This window comes from Ischnura elegans, chromosome 5 (genome assembly GCF_921293095.1).
Source record: "Ischnura elegans chromosome 5, ioIscEleg1.1, whole genome shotgun sequence".
In the NCBI taxonomy this organism is placed as follows: domain Eukaryota; kingdom Metazoa; phylum Arthropoda; class Insecta; order Odonata; family Coenagrionidae; genus Ischnura; species Ischnura elegans.
In genome coordinates, this window is record NC_060250.1 from 99,875,511 (window position 1) to 99,892,251 (window position 16,741).

Sequence of the window (16,741 nt, forward strand, 5' to 3'; positions counted from 1 at the left end):
AAATTATCACCAACTCTCATAACATTCATATGGTATACTAGACTTATCAATGTTTTTTTATGTCATTATTACTCAATGTAACCACTCTGAAATCAACCTGATATTTCTGGAAATTACCAGAAACTCCAGACTATTTTCAAAAATTTCCAGGCAATTTTATAATAAGTATTTTACAAAAAATTCAATTTCATGTGAGATAAAATATGAATAAACGTAGAAAAATTATAACCTCATCACAAAATAAGCAGATTCAAAATATAAAAGTCAATTTTAAAGCTTTTGTAGATCATCTGAGGGACATTTTGGGATAAGGATGGTCAGATATTGAAGAAGTACTTTTGACTAATAGAATGAGTAAAAAATTTTCCACTTATTTCAAATGTTACCTCACATTACATAAATTTCCCTGCCTTCCCTGTTTTTCCAGAGTGGAGGCCAATCTGTATTTGGGGCAGATATTTTAAAGAACAAAGTACCTTCCACATCCTGCCTTCTCCCACCCATGGAGGAGATCCGGTCTTCATCTGATGCCCTCCTTGAGCCAAGGTCAGGAACAGATGAAACAGATGGAGGTCCATCATCTGGTGACCATGAACGAGGACGACCACGGTTTCCAGTGGATGGACGTCGGTGAACAAAGTTATCCTCTGCTGTGACTCCTGATCGGCCACGATTCCCATTGCTAGGGGGGCAGCCAACAGGTGTCTCCTCAGGAGGCATGGTGGGTAAGGGTTCAGTGCCTGAACCCTCTTCCGACGGAACACGTCGAGTATTATTGCTCCCTCCTCCATCTGCCAGAGTGATTGAACTTGGAGACTTGAGATTTGTTTCAGACTTGGAACGCTGCAACTTTTCACGGTTCTTCATAGCATCCAGGATGCCCTGAGAATACAAAGAATCAATATTTATAACAAATTATAAAAAAACAAAGTGCATTTACTACTTAAATAGTATCAAGGTTAGCAGAATAAATACCTTTTCTTTGGAAATCTCCATTATTTTGTGATAGGTCATATACTGGGGTTTAAGATATAAACAGGGAAAATGAACACACATAGCTTATGTTACTAGTAGGAAAAACTTTTATTTCAGTCAAAAGCTAATATGGTACGCTGATGTTAATATGACGGAATAAAATGTCATTGTGGCTCAGTAAAACAACACAATATTTTACCTATTCAGATCCTTAGCAATACATGTATTACTATTAATATTATTATTAAGGAATATCCAATAAAATTGACTTTTTATCAAACACATTTCACTTTTATTTAAAAATTAAATTTTAATCCTGAATAAATAAATGCTCCTTTAGTTTTGTAGAACCTCTACAGCCAAAATGATCCAGTTGGAAACTTCCACCAACCCCTCTACCTTAGTTACAGGAACCAAAAATTTGCAGTGGAATAACTGTTAGTTTTTTCATTTGAGGCTAACTCATCTAAAATGTAAATGAATATAATTTAAGAGTATTCTTCAGGATTCCATTAAATTGCAGTTTTCATAGGAAAAAATTATAAGTACAGCAGACTCCCCACTATCCGGCTGTGGTATACCCGTGTTGCGGTTTATCCTTGCATGATTTTCACTCTCGCTCAATATTTTCTGCAATCTTTATAAAAAAAAATCAGATGCAAAATCACCAGAATTACTGCATTAACGCTAGGATACACTGAGCTTATTATTTCCATTAGAAACCCCTTCGTAAAACGGAAGCGATCGCACACTAGCAGCATTCATGGGAGCACCGTGTTCCTGTTTTCCAAGCCTTGCAGCACATGACCGCGCTCCGTGATCACGGATACTCGTTCCGCAGCAGTTGCAGCCCGGGAAACTTGTGCGAGAGGCGACTACGTGGTGTGGTGCCTGACAGAGTAGTGTCCGACGTCGAGCATTGGTTTTGAAGCATTAGTGCAAACCACTTTTCTGTATCCGTGATCACTAAGCCGCGTATGAGCGGTTTTCGAAACCAGGCCTTACTTGGAGCATTACCAATACAAGTACAAACATGTTATCGCCGCTAAAAAGATCGCGAACTGGGGAAGAAAGCTCTCAATGAGTCCTGGAAGCACTCTAAAATAACAATATAACTGTATAAATAATAATATATTGTTTGTTTTACATAAATTATGAACATTGCAAGACAATGTAGTAAAAGTTTGGGTTATCCCTGTTTTCTGATTATTCGTGCCGTCTATCCCCATCATTAGCCCACATAATCGGGAGTGTGCTGTACATACATTTGGCATAACAGCTTAACAATTTTCACTTTCGAAAAGCCATAATTCTAAAATCATCGAGAGATTCTCAATGATAATAAGTAACTGACCTGATAAGTTTCTAACTGAGCCATGAAGGCAGCATTTGGTTTTATGCAACTTCGCTTTTGTTTCACATGCTCAACAGCAGTTTTGAGATCCCAATCATATGCCTTCATAGCATATGCAATGACAACGGATGCCGAACGTGATACTCCCATTTTACAGTGCACGAGGACCTTGGATCCATCTTTCCTGAAAAACAAGAAGAAAATTTTTTAAATGTAGTGGAAAAAAATTGCAGCTACCCACCTAATAATCACTAAACTCATGTGGACTTCGGCCTTTGTCATGATATGATGTCCTAGAAGCTACTCGAAACAAATTTCCCCAACCTATGTATCCAAAAGATAAACAAAACAACAATTCAAGGTACAACAGAAGAATTTTTTCTATACATATACTTAGCATTGGGTTTAGCCTCCACGCAACATATTTTCATATTAAGTTCCTTTGGACTGAAATATTGATGAATACGGTAATGATGCCAAGAGTAAAAATCTGGTCAAATTAAGCAACATCAGGGAAAATGGCAAGTAACTTTTAGAACTCAATTCTACAACAACTTGCACTATAAATTTATATTTCAGTAATAAAAAACTAGCTGAAGAATTACTTTCACCCTAATTACATTTGTACAATTATGTATACATACATATATTTTCGCAGAAAATTATGATTACAAAGTAAAAAAAAAAGGACAAATCATTCTTGGCTATTCACTAAAATATTTTAAAAAGTTAGCTATTTTATTCACTTAAGACTTACTTAGCTCGGGAGATATATCGAAAGGTGTTGTCCCAATGCTTGAGCAGGTCTGTCTTCTCATCATCATACACACGAACATTTAAATAATCAAAAACACCAGGAAAAAAGTTATCTATTTCTCTAGTAACATTGAGTATGTGTCCAATTCTGAAAAACAAATGAAATGAAAACTTGAACATTACAATTCATAAAAGAGAGAGCCTTACAAATAATAATCACTTCAGTCAATTTATCGATTGATTTGAGGGTGCACAAGTAGAAGACAGATATTGAAAAACAAAATTAAGTGTCACAAGAGTAGTAATGAGTATAAATAACTTTTCATTTTTGAGTTTGAGAGTCTTAGAGGCAGCAAGAGACCAATGGCTATCCAATATTTTCTTTCTCCCTTACTTTTTAAGTTGGCAGTACCAAAACATTGAGATTCCAGCAATTTCAAGGAGTGGTGAGAAAAGTTGCTGACATCGCTTGGTACTCAATTCATTGATATTCAATTTACAAATGTGCCACCCAAAATCAATTCCCTTTGCTCAATTTCTCTTGGATTAATGAGGCCATCACAAAATTTTCAAAATTAAAATAACATTGGCAGTACAAAATTTAAAAGTTAAAAACTTCCTAGTTAAGAATAGTTAATAAAAAAGTCAATCAGTCACTTCAGTCAATCAGTGTAAACTGGATTGAGGTCAAAGTAAACAACTCTATCAAAAATCATGAGCATAACAAAGGTTGAAGAACTCACCCATTTTTTTGAAGTTCTTCTAAATTAGAGGCATTCCACTCTGAGCCCAGGTACACATGATCAAACACAGGAGTGGCAGCATCCATTTGGCCCAAAATGGTTAACATCTCCTCATCTATAAAAGCCTTGTACTCACTAAGGTGCACACCAAGCATTTCTTCAAGACGGCCTCTCAGCCATTTGCAAGTTACTTCATCTAAATCAACAGACATCATTATCTCCTTCAAAGCTGTGCGAATAACCCTTTCCGTCTCTTCTCTTTCCCGTGGCCTTAAATTAATAGGAATGAATTATGGTTAAGTTTTTTTCAGAACAAATTATGGATGGTAAAATTGAGTATAGATGGGCAAATTTACACAGAACAAGCCCAGTTATAACACCCATGAGACTATCACTACGGTCCAGTCGGCGAGAGTCGTCCAATGACGGTTCAGAACAAGGGGCAGAGAACCCTGCGGCAGCAAGGTTTGCAGCCAATCGCTATCCCCCAAACGCATCTCACACCCTTGCCTAGTCATACAATGTTGTCACATGCATATGAAGCATTGAAACAAGTCATTTCTTAGAATCATCAAAATGAAGGATTCTTTCTTTGGGTCCTTCACATGTTCATTGTCCCTTTGGGCTCCTTTCTTCAAGGAACCCTTTTTTTCACATGTGAGGTGGGTGTTTCCCTTTCTTAACTGGCAACCTTGCCCCTACCCCGAGCTAGACTCTTCTGTCTGTCATCAGACATCTCTTCGCGACTGCACTGTACTAAAGTCCAACATATTTTCAACTTATTTCTAGAATATGATAGTTACCCCTAGGGCATATTTTTTTGAGTATCTAAGAAACAGAACAAAGTAACATAATCAAAATAGTTACCATTGCACCAAAATTTCTTCTTAAGGATTATAAGGTATTCAGGTTTCAAAATTTACTGAGTTTCTGAACTATATCAGTAATTTTGAGAAATTTTTACTCCACTACATTCCCACAAACCTTTTAGTGACACTGATTCTAGCAGAAATTCGAACCTGGGAGAATCATGTGAGAAAGGATTGCACATTTATTTTGGGAGTCCACTACATGTTTTTTTAATATGGGCCCTCCATTTTTGACAAAATGTCACCCAAAAAATGAGGAAGTGAGGGTATTCACTGACCATATGAAAACCAATGCCAATGTTTCACTGTGAATATATATCCAAAATCAAATAGGAAATCAGGGAATTATAGGAAGAAGTACTAATGGCTGAAAAAGCAAATGTCCAGTATATAATTCAAGCAATTATAAAACTGTGCCACTCAAAGTGAATTTTGGCAAAGAACCAAAATTGGCATAAAAAAGGAAAAATATTACTATCAATAGGAACAGATTAATGCGACGAAATTCTTTGAGATTTCAAATTTTTTTGCAGAGCTGAATTTTGGCTAGACAGTCCACTACCTGCACCCAACCAGTCAAAAGTTCTGAACCAGAATCATAACAACCGCTCCACTTGCCAAAGCATGCTGCATGATTCACACTTTTTAAAGGCCTGTGGACAGCAGGCAATAATGCTACTGCTACGGCAGACAACAAGATTAGCTCTGGAGGCTGTGAGACAATCTCTGGAGCATCCAAACTCCTCAGTTAAGGAAACCCACCACAAGTAATTAATCGGCAATAACTACAACATATTTTTTGGGCAAGAATTCTTGCGTATTAGGTTCAATTATAACATTAGAATGTTTCAATTTTTTACTGACTACATGGTATTACAGATACATATCCTTGACTTCTAGCAGACCTCTACAATTCACTCACATTTCCAGGTTCTTATGATGCTTACAAACACTGTTACTCATTCAACATCTCTACAGCCAGTTATTGTTATTATCCAAGTATTCTACCGATTAAGGTAGGTTACTAAGGAGTACTTAAGAAGCATTCTGGCAGCCTCCTATTCCTTCATGTATCACAATTCAAAATAAGACCTATACAAACCATAGGATGTAACTTACACATTATAAGGGTAGAAATCTATACAGGATTGGAAGAAACTTACTTCGTTCGTACAGCATCGGGAGATGGAGGTCGGCGGGATTCAAGAGAATCCATGGCATGCCACTCATTGAGGCACGACTGATCAGAGTCAACGCGGCTCTCATAGTAGCCCACCCAGTCCAGCTGTGGCAGTGAGGAGGAGTCAGATGTATCACGGATTGCAGGAGAGGATAGAAAATGAGTGCCCCTTTCCCTAGCTCTCTGACTAACACGATGCAATGTCTGAAGAGCAGACCTGAAAACAAAGGGTTTTTCATAATTATTATTCCATAATAAAATATGCACAAAATAATAATAGTATTAAAACAACACAAGCACTTTCATTATCTCTATTTCTATTGAATAATTTGCCACTCTCATATCTATGGGGGGATCCCTTTACCCTCAACCTTGTGTGATCACTTTTGCAGTGTTACTAACTCCTAAAAAAATTCCCCTAAGAAAAAGACTATTTTTTCAACTTTTACTATTTTGCAATGTTTATTCTGTTATACCGGGCCAAGATGAATCCAAAAAACCAAATACCATTAAAAACAGTACAGCCGTTCTCAAGTTTTACGTGGCATAACTAACACAATTTTTTACTTTCTTTTATACAGTGCAACCTCGATATAACGACACCCCACGGTGCACTAATAAACACTCGCTATAGCGAATTGTCACTCTACCGGAGGTGGAGCAAATAATAGCCAATATACCTGTTGCGAACTGATATACAGGAACAGGAGTGGTGCGGCGACAGATAAACATCTATTCGATAAACGTAAGCATAAATCCAGACGAAAGGCGATGTTTTTTTGCATCACTAAATTTCCTTACTCAAACAACGACTAACTATTCAAACAATTTATAAGCGCCGCACTGAATAAAAATCATGGAATGCATTGTTTCGTCAATCATTATGCCAATGCACAACCGACGAAGCCATTTTTCTATGCACTTAATTAGTTCATTTACGTGATCATTCTATTATTTTGGTATTTTCCACTGAAAATTCAAAAATTAACTGATAAAACAGTATCGCGGTTATTTAATGCCTCAAATGTTTCCATTGGTGTATGCTTATTGTTTCTGTACGTTAAGCAGCAGTGAAGTGAAATAATGCATTACATTTGTTTCTACAGGCGAAAACGGTGGAAGGTTGTATAAAGTTCACGCCTTGGAAGACTTTTTTTATCAAATAATGTAATATCTACATCATCTATGGTAAAAAGTTTGCTAAGCTTGAAAAATGATGTGATTAAAATTGCCGTTGTTGAAAAAAAGTTTCTTTTTGAGTGTTATGCTCGCAACGTATTTGAAATAATACACCGAGTTTACCACGGCACTGCAAACGAGAGTTAGTTGTTCTATGAGTTCTTCCAGCGGCCACCAGGAGATGCTCGGCTACCCACGTGACAGAAGAAAGCACCAGTACGACTCCGACCACTGACGCGAATAGTTCACCCTTGTAAATCCGCAACGGAGAATAAATACGTCCATCCGGACAATTCACGCTGAGTATCATTGCTTCGTACATCCTACATCATCTCTAAGGCGCACTACTTACCTTTAGAGGCATCATTGCAAGAAATACCTCATACTGCAAGGGTTTTGTCGGGGAGTTGTATGTAAAAAAGTTCCAATTCGTCTATGTTATATGACGCGGGGAATACTTCTAAAGATACTTATGATCGGAGTCCTTTCTTCCACGACTTCGGGTTTACATCGGAGGCATCACCAGCAATTATGAGGGGAGATAACGCTTTGGTGCTTCGCAGTGGTATAATCAACCTTCTGCACTCTTAAAATTCTCGATTCGCAATCTATTCCTGAAATATTACGCTTTAGGCTTGGGCGTAGCCCCTTTCTCAGAAGTTCCCGCAGATTTGAATGGGCAAAACCACCCGAACAAAGCTCCTTATAACTATTCATCGTCTGCATTCCTTGGGCGCTTCTGTTTTTTTTAATTTTGCAGAGCGAATAGGAAGATAAATTAATTTCGACACCCTCATATTACTCCTTTATTTTTATTTTCCCGCTTAGACGTGTTTGGTGTTTTTTTGGCCATGGTGACTGCCATCAAATGCTTTCTATTCACGCAACTCACGGACGTGCGGGTATGCTGCCGACTGCTTTCTGCCGCCCGAGGAACAAAAGAAGATGAAGCATTCGCGAATGCTAATGCCACAATATTTTCACCAAAATTAACTTACTTATTTATCGAACGACAGTTTACCACATAAATTTGAGACTGAGCACTCCATTAACTTCATTTCTAACAGATCGCTAGCAATTACAGAGGTTAAGGAGTCTTGATGAAAGTCTTCCGGCGGTGAAACCCTCGCTATGGCGAGAGCCAACACCAAAAGGGTCTCGTAAAAACGAATTTTTTAACACGCTTATTATAGGGTCAATTGACGGTGCATTGACTATGTCTCGTTATAGCGGGAGTGTCGCTATAGCCCGTACTCACTTTAACGAAGTTCCACTGTATATCATAAGTAGATACCATATTAAACATACCCATTTGGTCAGGACCATGACTTGACTTTGTAACAATGGAAACATCATGATAAATCTATTTGTACAAACTGGAGTCTAGATTATGTTTCACCCAAGAGACAAAATTTGCACTATCCAATCAATCTTGAGGTTGGCCATTTTTTCACAAATACAGTAGAACCTCACTTATGAAACTTTCAGCGGAAAACCAAAAAAAGTCTCATAAGTGAGGAAGTTTCATATGTGAGGTTTTTTGGTATTTAGCATGAAATCCTTTCCTATAGGGGCTGGTTTGTCTCCAGGATGCAATTACTCATTTGGAGGCAAGAAATTGAAGCCTAATGATCTTATTTTCTCAAAAGTAACACCCGAGATGATGTGTTACTTTAAGAGAAATATAATTTTACATTCCTGAACAACTTTACCGACGGTTGAACAACTAGCATTTCTGGTACTAAGCTGCAAGGCTATCACACTGGAGAGATTTCGGAATGATGACACTAAATGTTCACAGAGAAGCCAATTTTTTTAAAAAGTTGACTCATAAAAAGCAGTTTTCAGGAAATTCATTTTACCACCTATAGGCAAACCCCAGATTGGAGATTGAAGAAATGAAATACCTGAGGAAAGTCATCCAAATTAACCCCGTAATTATACCATTTTTCTGAACTGACGGCGGCTGACCTTGAGCGTGCTCGCAACCCACCCACTCTTCTAGCCAATCACAGAAGAGCGACAGGAGAAAGTGTGGAAGAGCCCGCAGTCTCTCTCCGAACTCCGAGCAGTGCACATCGCTCTCCAGCTAGCAGTGTTGCCAAGCCGAATCTTTGGAGATCGCACAGCACTCGTTCTGCCGCCCCCAAAAGTACCGTTATTCCCAAGGATGGCAACGCCGGTCGGCCAGATGGAGGGGAGTGGAGGGGAAAAGGGAAGGGGATGGAGGGGTGGAAGGGGCAGCGCTTCTCATTGGCTAGTTTCTATTTTCCACCCAGCCGCCGTCAGTTCGGAAAAATGGTATAGGGAGCAAAATTTCACTAATGCATCACGAAGGCTTCACACCCTATGGACCCGGGTTAATGGCAGAGGCAGAAAGTTTTCAGAGATGGCTCTATCCCTGCTTGAGAGTAGTGTGGACGGAACTTCCAGTGCAACACACTGTCGGGCAGATGGGACATTAAGCCCTGGTTAAGCCTATCGTTACAACCTGGCTAATTCCAACACAGGGTTTCTATACTCCCTCTCTTACCTCATGGCGCAAATGACCCCAGCTGTCAGTTTTCTCCCTCTAAATACCATGCCATAGATAATATGGAGCACCTGGCAGTGGCATAATTATGGTTGGGGGATGAGGGGATGGATCCCACTCCAAAGCCTCAGAGAAATTTTAAAAAAATTTAAACACAAGTCTAGCTTTGATAAACAGCAACTGCATCTACTTAAAGTTATTTTATGTGCCAAAATGATGTAGAACATATTTACAGGCATGCCATTTTTTTAAATTTTACGGGAATCCCCATTGCTTCCGAGGGGTGGGGGGTGAAGCCGCCCCCCAGGTACTACCGTCACCCCCAAAGCATATTCCTAGTTACGCCACTGGTACCCCGGATATTCCGTGACTAAGTTCACTTTTCCGGTGCTTAGAAAACTTTTAAGTGAGCATTTGAAATAATCGCACAACTGCTGTCAGTGATGAATGGACAAAAACAGATTAAGAGCCCGGAAAAATCTCCCCTCTCAATAATGTTTACGCACTAAAAAAGAATTTTCCCATGACATTTTAGTAATAATAGATTGAATCTACCGGGTATAGCTTCTCTGCCGGCATTCTTCCGCGAATTCAGCGCCGGGAACTTCGACTCACAAGCCGTGTGACTCATCTTCACGTAATATTTTGCTTCCCCATATCTGAAAACAACACCACACTGTTTTTGTACTTCGATATAATGCTTATAAGTCATTCCTGAGTCGAAAGGAACTGCCTTCTCTCTCGCGTTTTGAATTTGACTTTAATGATTACGTTACTACTGACGACGCAAGTTATTCTCCGAGGGCTTTCGTACTAACTCTCGTTCAGTTACAAAATAAACGCTTGCCACCAGGCAGTCAAGGTCAAACTATATTTCATTTAAACCCGCAGATACAAGTTGGGTCAGTTTTGATCTGCGCGCCGCGTAAGCAACTTTCCTCCGGCTCAATTCGTCCCGCGGATGAGGGATTAGCCCGCGGAATGAGTCCACGCATGCTGTTTTCGCCATCGTGTTGAATCACCAACGGCTTACGTCCATACTACAAATTCGATAATCTTTTTTGGATGACCTTGGAAGCCAAAATTTTGATACGCGAGGATTTTTAACGGCTCATTTAGGTGTTATTTCGCTGGGCGACGGGAAGCATAACCTTGGAAAATTCTACACAATCTTCCGTTAGAGATAGATATTCCGGATTAACGATCATCTACTGCAGTTAAAATTAATATCTAATAAACAGCATAGCTCATAATTAAAACTTATTATTCTTCATTGACATATCTATGCAATGAGCGCATACTACCCCCGCTCCTGTGACTAAAATCGGCGCGCCTACCGCAATCTTCTCATAGATCAGTTCTCTGACAAGTCGTATAAGTGAGGTATTTTATCACATTGGACTGGAAAAATGCGTTTCATAACGGAGGTCGTCGTATAGGTGAAGAGTTTCATAACTGAGGTTGGAAATACATGGGTTCATATGGGGTTATTCACCGGACCAAAAAAAATCGGCGTATAAGTGAGGTCATCGTATAACTGAGGGTCGTATAACCGAGGTTCTACTGTATATTTTGCATGCAAAACACGGCTTAGCCATAAATTACCAACAAAAATTCTTTTACTGACTGGCAAGACCAATAAAACCTACAAGGGTACCTATTCATGGCAATGAGAGAATAGAAAAATGTCACTAAATTTTATTAGACTCACCACATTGCTTGCACTGAGACTGGTTTGAAAATGTGCTGCCTCCCACATACATTCACGCCAAAACCCCTGCAGATGGGTAATAAGCAAAAATGTAAGTTTTGAATAAAATAACATGGAAACCAAATGTTATATGTATGAATTAACCCTTTTAGTGTCTATCTATCGGCCCGAGGGGTATGTGCGAAGAATGCCACGGGCCGATCTATCAGCCGGGTGTATTTAAATTAATTTAAAAAATTAAATATTTTTCCCAAATTGTACAGAAGAGATAACAACATAGGTGAAATTTTTAATCAATGACGTAAGTATTAGAAGTTTAAATAAAAAAAATTGTCTTCAACACATTCATATTAGAATTTTTATAAAATTTTAAGTAAAATCGTGCAAATTCATCAAAAGAGCCCTGGCATTCTTCTCGTATACCAGGTAAAAATGGCTGGCACTAAAAGGTTTAAGGAATAAATAAATTCACCAGAAGAATATGTAGCAACAAGAGGCTTTAAAAATTTTCACCCCATTGAAAAGTAGAATTTAAAAGAAAAAACTAATGATGCCAGAACCAATTTCATGAAGCCCATACTTCTATGCAAGTAAAATTTTTTTCATCTAGGACATAGAATTAAAAGAAATAACCAAAAGCTTGATTTTTATACTGTGACACATTATGGAATTAAGAAATATTAATGCAAACATAACAACCAACCTAGTACCATCAATGGGTATGTGACTTCAATGACTTCTATTACAAATCAGATTCTATTAAGCAACAAAAAATGGTACACGCTTCAGGAGGAATAAAATTATACTCATTGAATCAAGATATTTTACAAAAAGAAATTCAAAATTGTTTATCAGGTTTCTTCAAACTTTTCCGAGGATCTCGTGATTTTTTTCAAATTTCAAATTATGTACTTTTAAACCATATTTCTCATCAATATGCTTTCATGAGTATCATTGAATTGCTAGTTAAATCTTCTGAATGGGCAAAATGAAGAAATTTAGTGCACTAGAGCAGTCTGCAAATGCAAAAAGAGGTGAGTGGGGAAGGATTGGAAGGTATAAATGGGAGGAAAGGGAATGGTGAGAGAGAATGATTTAGGGTTGCATTGTGAAATGAATGTCAGGGCCTCGCGTCAAGAAGGGAGGGATATTTAGGGTTAGCTCTGAATGCACAATGCAGCTCAAGATAATCCAATTGTACAGTAACCATTACGGACAGTCTGATTGGATACATTAGATTCAAAATTCCACAGATATTGAATCTCCCCAGATAATGAAATTGGATCCGGTATTTTATACTAATACCTCCATGGGAATAGCATCTCATGAGAGGAAGAACAAAGATCCAATTCTTTCATGCAACAACACATTGGCTTTCTTCTCCTTCTTGTACAAATATTTGTCTCTATTGGGACTATTATATGTATTTAAAAATACAGTAAAACCTCAATACAACTAACCACCATACAGCAAAATTTTAGGGAAACCTCCCTATTTTGACGTCACAACCTCCTATAACGAAGTTGTAGGTTTTATATAGTGCTATTTTAATTAACACTCAAAATACCAAAATGAATCACCTCATGGCAATAATTAAGAAATGGGTGGAAGTAACAAGGAATTCCCAACTCAAGAGTGAAATTCTTTGGCTTTATCAACTGGGTAAATATCATGCACTTTGTTAGCACTCCACCTATAATAGCACATTACAAACACTCTACCCAAAGCGAACCATAGTTATCTAAAAAAAAAACTGAAAATTCATAAGAAATTCTTTCGAAATTCAATCTTAAATCAGATCATATTTTTACTCCATAAGAACTTCATCACTTTTTATTTCAATGACAACTACATTAAAAAGAAATAACCATAACCCTGGATTTATTGAGATGCATGAGGTAAGGATCATGTAAGTGTAAAACTGATTCAACAAATTATAACTACAGAATTTTTTAGAACCTAAGATTGATAAGCTGTATGAAATACACCCATGTCTCGTATAGCGCAGTTTTGATTAGCGCAATTTCGATATAGCGCAAATATGTTCCTCGAGGAAACATTGCAACACAGTGTAGCCTAATCAAAAATCTTAAACGCTCTCCTGATAAAACGTGAACTTAAGTTCGCAAGCGCGCAATTGCGCGAATTACACACGAAATTTCTATCATTTTACGCATATTAATATTATTACTTGCTCAAAGCTTCTTTTTTGCTTATATATTAATCGAAATCCATTGCTGTGCAATGGCCAAAATTATTACTCGTCATTGGGTCCAGATGGCCGGCCTACCGAAGTAATTTATCTCGTCTCCTTAACAGAATGATAATAAATAATTTAGATCGTTAATTAAGCGTGGGGCTAGTGGAAATGAGTTTTTTTTCAGCAATACGGTTTGAGACGTATTTTTGCCGTCATAGGTTATCGGGCGATTGACTTCCAGGTAGAGGGTCTACGCTAGAGCCTTTAAGGTCATCGGTATGCACGGGGGAGAAATGGAGCGGTGGCTGAGTTGCGCATGAATAGCATCAACACATAAAGGGTCCGCTATAGAGACTCAAACACAATGGCTTCGTTCCCTCCCCGCAGTCGTAGGCCTTCTGCATCTCAGGAATACAGTTCAGCAGTGGAAGGTGATTTAGATAGAGCCATACAGAGTAAAAACCAAAAGAATATGGCAAAAAATAGGAATGCATGTAGAAAAATCAAGAATTTATCAAGAAAAACTATAAACCTAGAAGAGGAATTGAAAGAGGTCAATTGCTTTGAAAATGGAGAGCGTCAAAGCGATATTGCGCGGAAGTTTAAACGCACGATGCCTTATTCTGAATAAAGACGAAATTAAAACATCAGTGACCTCAGCCGCACCAACTTCAACCAAGCAGTCAACACATACGGAAAGTTCATTGAGAATCAGTACAAAAAGACGAGAGTGGTAATCGCTCCGAGACATTTAGTGAAAGCTCCGGTTGGTTTCAGAATTTAAACGGCAAGCAGGTATTTTCAGTGCGGCGATATCAGGTGAATATGCAAGTGTTGATAGCGCAGTCACCGCAACATTTTCTGATGAACTCCAAGCTGTGATTGAAAGTGGCTCCTTTCCCCCTCAACCAGTTTTTAGTGTTGACGAGACGATATTCTTTTGGAAAAGAATGCAATCTCGTTCATTCATTTTCAGGGAAGGAAAACCTGGGTCAGGTTTCAAGGCATTTAAAGACTGTTTCACGCAGCTGCTAATGACTCGGAGGACTTCAAATTAAAATGATTTATCATTCATAAACTCCGCTAGCTATGAAATGGCATTCAAAGTAGCATTTTCCTGTCATTTCGATGAGCGACAAAAGGGCCTGGGTGACACAATAGTTGTTTTTAGACTAGTTTGAAAAATCGTCAACTGGCGGCAACGCATTACGTTCCCCTGAGATAGCAGATGTTAGCCCACCCGCACGACAGGAGGGAATTTCAAAAGCACGTAAGAATTTTTTTTAACGTGAATAAAAGTCTTTGAATGCATGCATACTATCTTTATAGATGTTTTAAACTATAAAAAATTATATAAATAATGTTTTCTAAGGCTATTTATGGGAATATATATTTTTTAGAGGAAATTGAATACCCAAGACCTATGCTACCAGGAACTCAACCCTATCTTCCCAATGTTAAAACGCTCTCGTATAATGCAAATCCGTATAGTGCAAAGACCCCAAGGAACCCATCCCTTGCGCTATACAAGACATGGGTGTAGAAGGAAAACATTGAAGAGAATGAATTATTTTCAGCTAGAATTCCAGCCTTTTCTTTGGACCAGAATAGCATCTAAAAAAACGTTACCTTCATTTTCACCATCAGCCAGTATGAAACTCAAAAACATGAGTATGTACATTGGTTGTATGCTTTCTGTTGTGTTTTTCAACTAAATTATCCCATTTGAAATGAATTACTTTTCCTCCTTCAGAATATATAAATTTCACTTCATCAGACTTAAATTATACACAATTATTGCATTTTTATCCTCTGATTTCTAATAATGAGGAGTAAAATAATGCCAACATTTAGCCATGTCTAAAGGTAGAGATGATGACATTTCTGAACTTTTAAAATTTAGGGTCACCTCAATGTATACTAATATGAAATGGCACTAATTGATTAAATAAATACCGAATAGCTGTACTTTAAATTCTTTTCAAGAGCATCTAATGTTTAACCTCCATATCGAATGAAATCAAGCAATTTAAAACCTCCCTCCTCCCCAAATAGATATTTGAGAAAGATATGATATTATAGTGGAAACAGAGAACTAGATATAATGCTAGGTGTTAACTTAGGGAATCATACATTGACACCTGAGAATGAGATTGCATACAAAGTCATTTGTTTATCCAGCTTTTTGAAAACATCAATACTCAAATAACATTTCAATGGAACAAGATGTTCATAGCAAGTGAAAGCAAATGAGATTAAATATAGAGCAATGATTAAGTGCATAAAATTGGAATGAAACAAGAATAAAAAGAACACACAAATTTGGTTTACAATTAACTGAAAATAATGATTAGTAGTAATATAAATCACAAAAAACATGAGTCGATAAGATCCCGATGAATAAAAATTATGCCAAGCGGAATCACAGTGCAGGTATCAGAGAACAATTCACATATTTATATTAACTTAGAATCGTGCTCATTTAAAAAGAATTTTGCAAATTTAACTGAGCTACATATGTTAAATCCTTACCAATTGTGCAAAAGTGTTTTTAATGCAGAAGAAAATAAAAGTGACAACTTGTTACAATATGACTTTAAAGTAAAATATATCTGTTACCTAATTTCTTGAAAAAAAAACACTTAGCATCAATTTAAAAAATCCCATACATGTTAATATAATTTTGGTTGGAAAAAATGGATCCTTGACACATAACAATGAGTAATTATTCAATGATAAACATGCTAAGTGATTGGAACACAATTACATACCCGTCTCCATCCAAGGAAATGGTGGTGTCAGATAAAACTCTAAGCACCAAGCCAATAGTTGTGTGCTCATTGCAGTCAATGCCTAAAAGGCAACTCTCCTCTTCACCAGATGATGATACACCATCTCGAAGTCCAACAATCCTTGACACAACCACTAAATAACGCGTCCTTCCTGGATGAACACTTTCCAGCTTCACAGCCTAAAATATGAATTACATCACAATTATAATCAGAGACTTAACTGGCGCTTCCACTTGTAAGTACTTCATAAATTCAACATTCAAATTCTATGAAATATATCATGAATGGATGAAGAATAAATAATATTAATTAAAAACATATCACCTATTGCCATTTATTTTGGGAAATTATCATTACAAACAAGTATCATTCCCACTGATACCTGGAAAGAGACTATATTTCAGAATAAATAATTCCTCAATAACTAATATGTATTACATACTTCTTAA

General features: G+C 37.5%; 1 protein-coding gene across 1 annotated transcript in view; it reads right to left on the reverse strand.

The window, feature by feature from the left end:
• The window catches only part of LOC124159327 (protein phosphatase Slingshot), a 36,186-nt gene that overhangs the window by 4,582 nt on the left and 14,863 nt on the right, over window positions 1-16,741 (reverse strand). The window contains exons 4-10 of the mRNA XM_046535069.1: window positions 16,272-16,471; window positions 11,301-11,366; window positions 5,861-6,094; window positions 3,829-4,098; window positions 3,087-3,233; window positions 2,330-2,513; window positions 477-882 (exon numbers count right to left, since the gene is read on the reverse strand). Coding sequence (XP_046391025.1) covers window positions 477-882; window positions 2,330-2,513; window positions 3,087-3,233; window positions 3,829-4,098; window positions 5,861-6,094; window positions 11,301-11,366; window positions 16,272-16,471 — 1,507 coding nt within the window. The remainder of the gene's footprint in view (window positions 1-476; window positions 883-2,329; window positions 2,514-3,086; window positions 3,234-3,828; window positions 4,099-5,860; window positions 6,095-11,300; window positions 11,367-16,271; window positions 16,472-16,741) is intronic.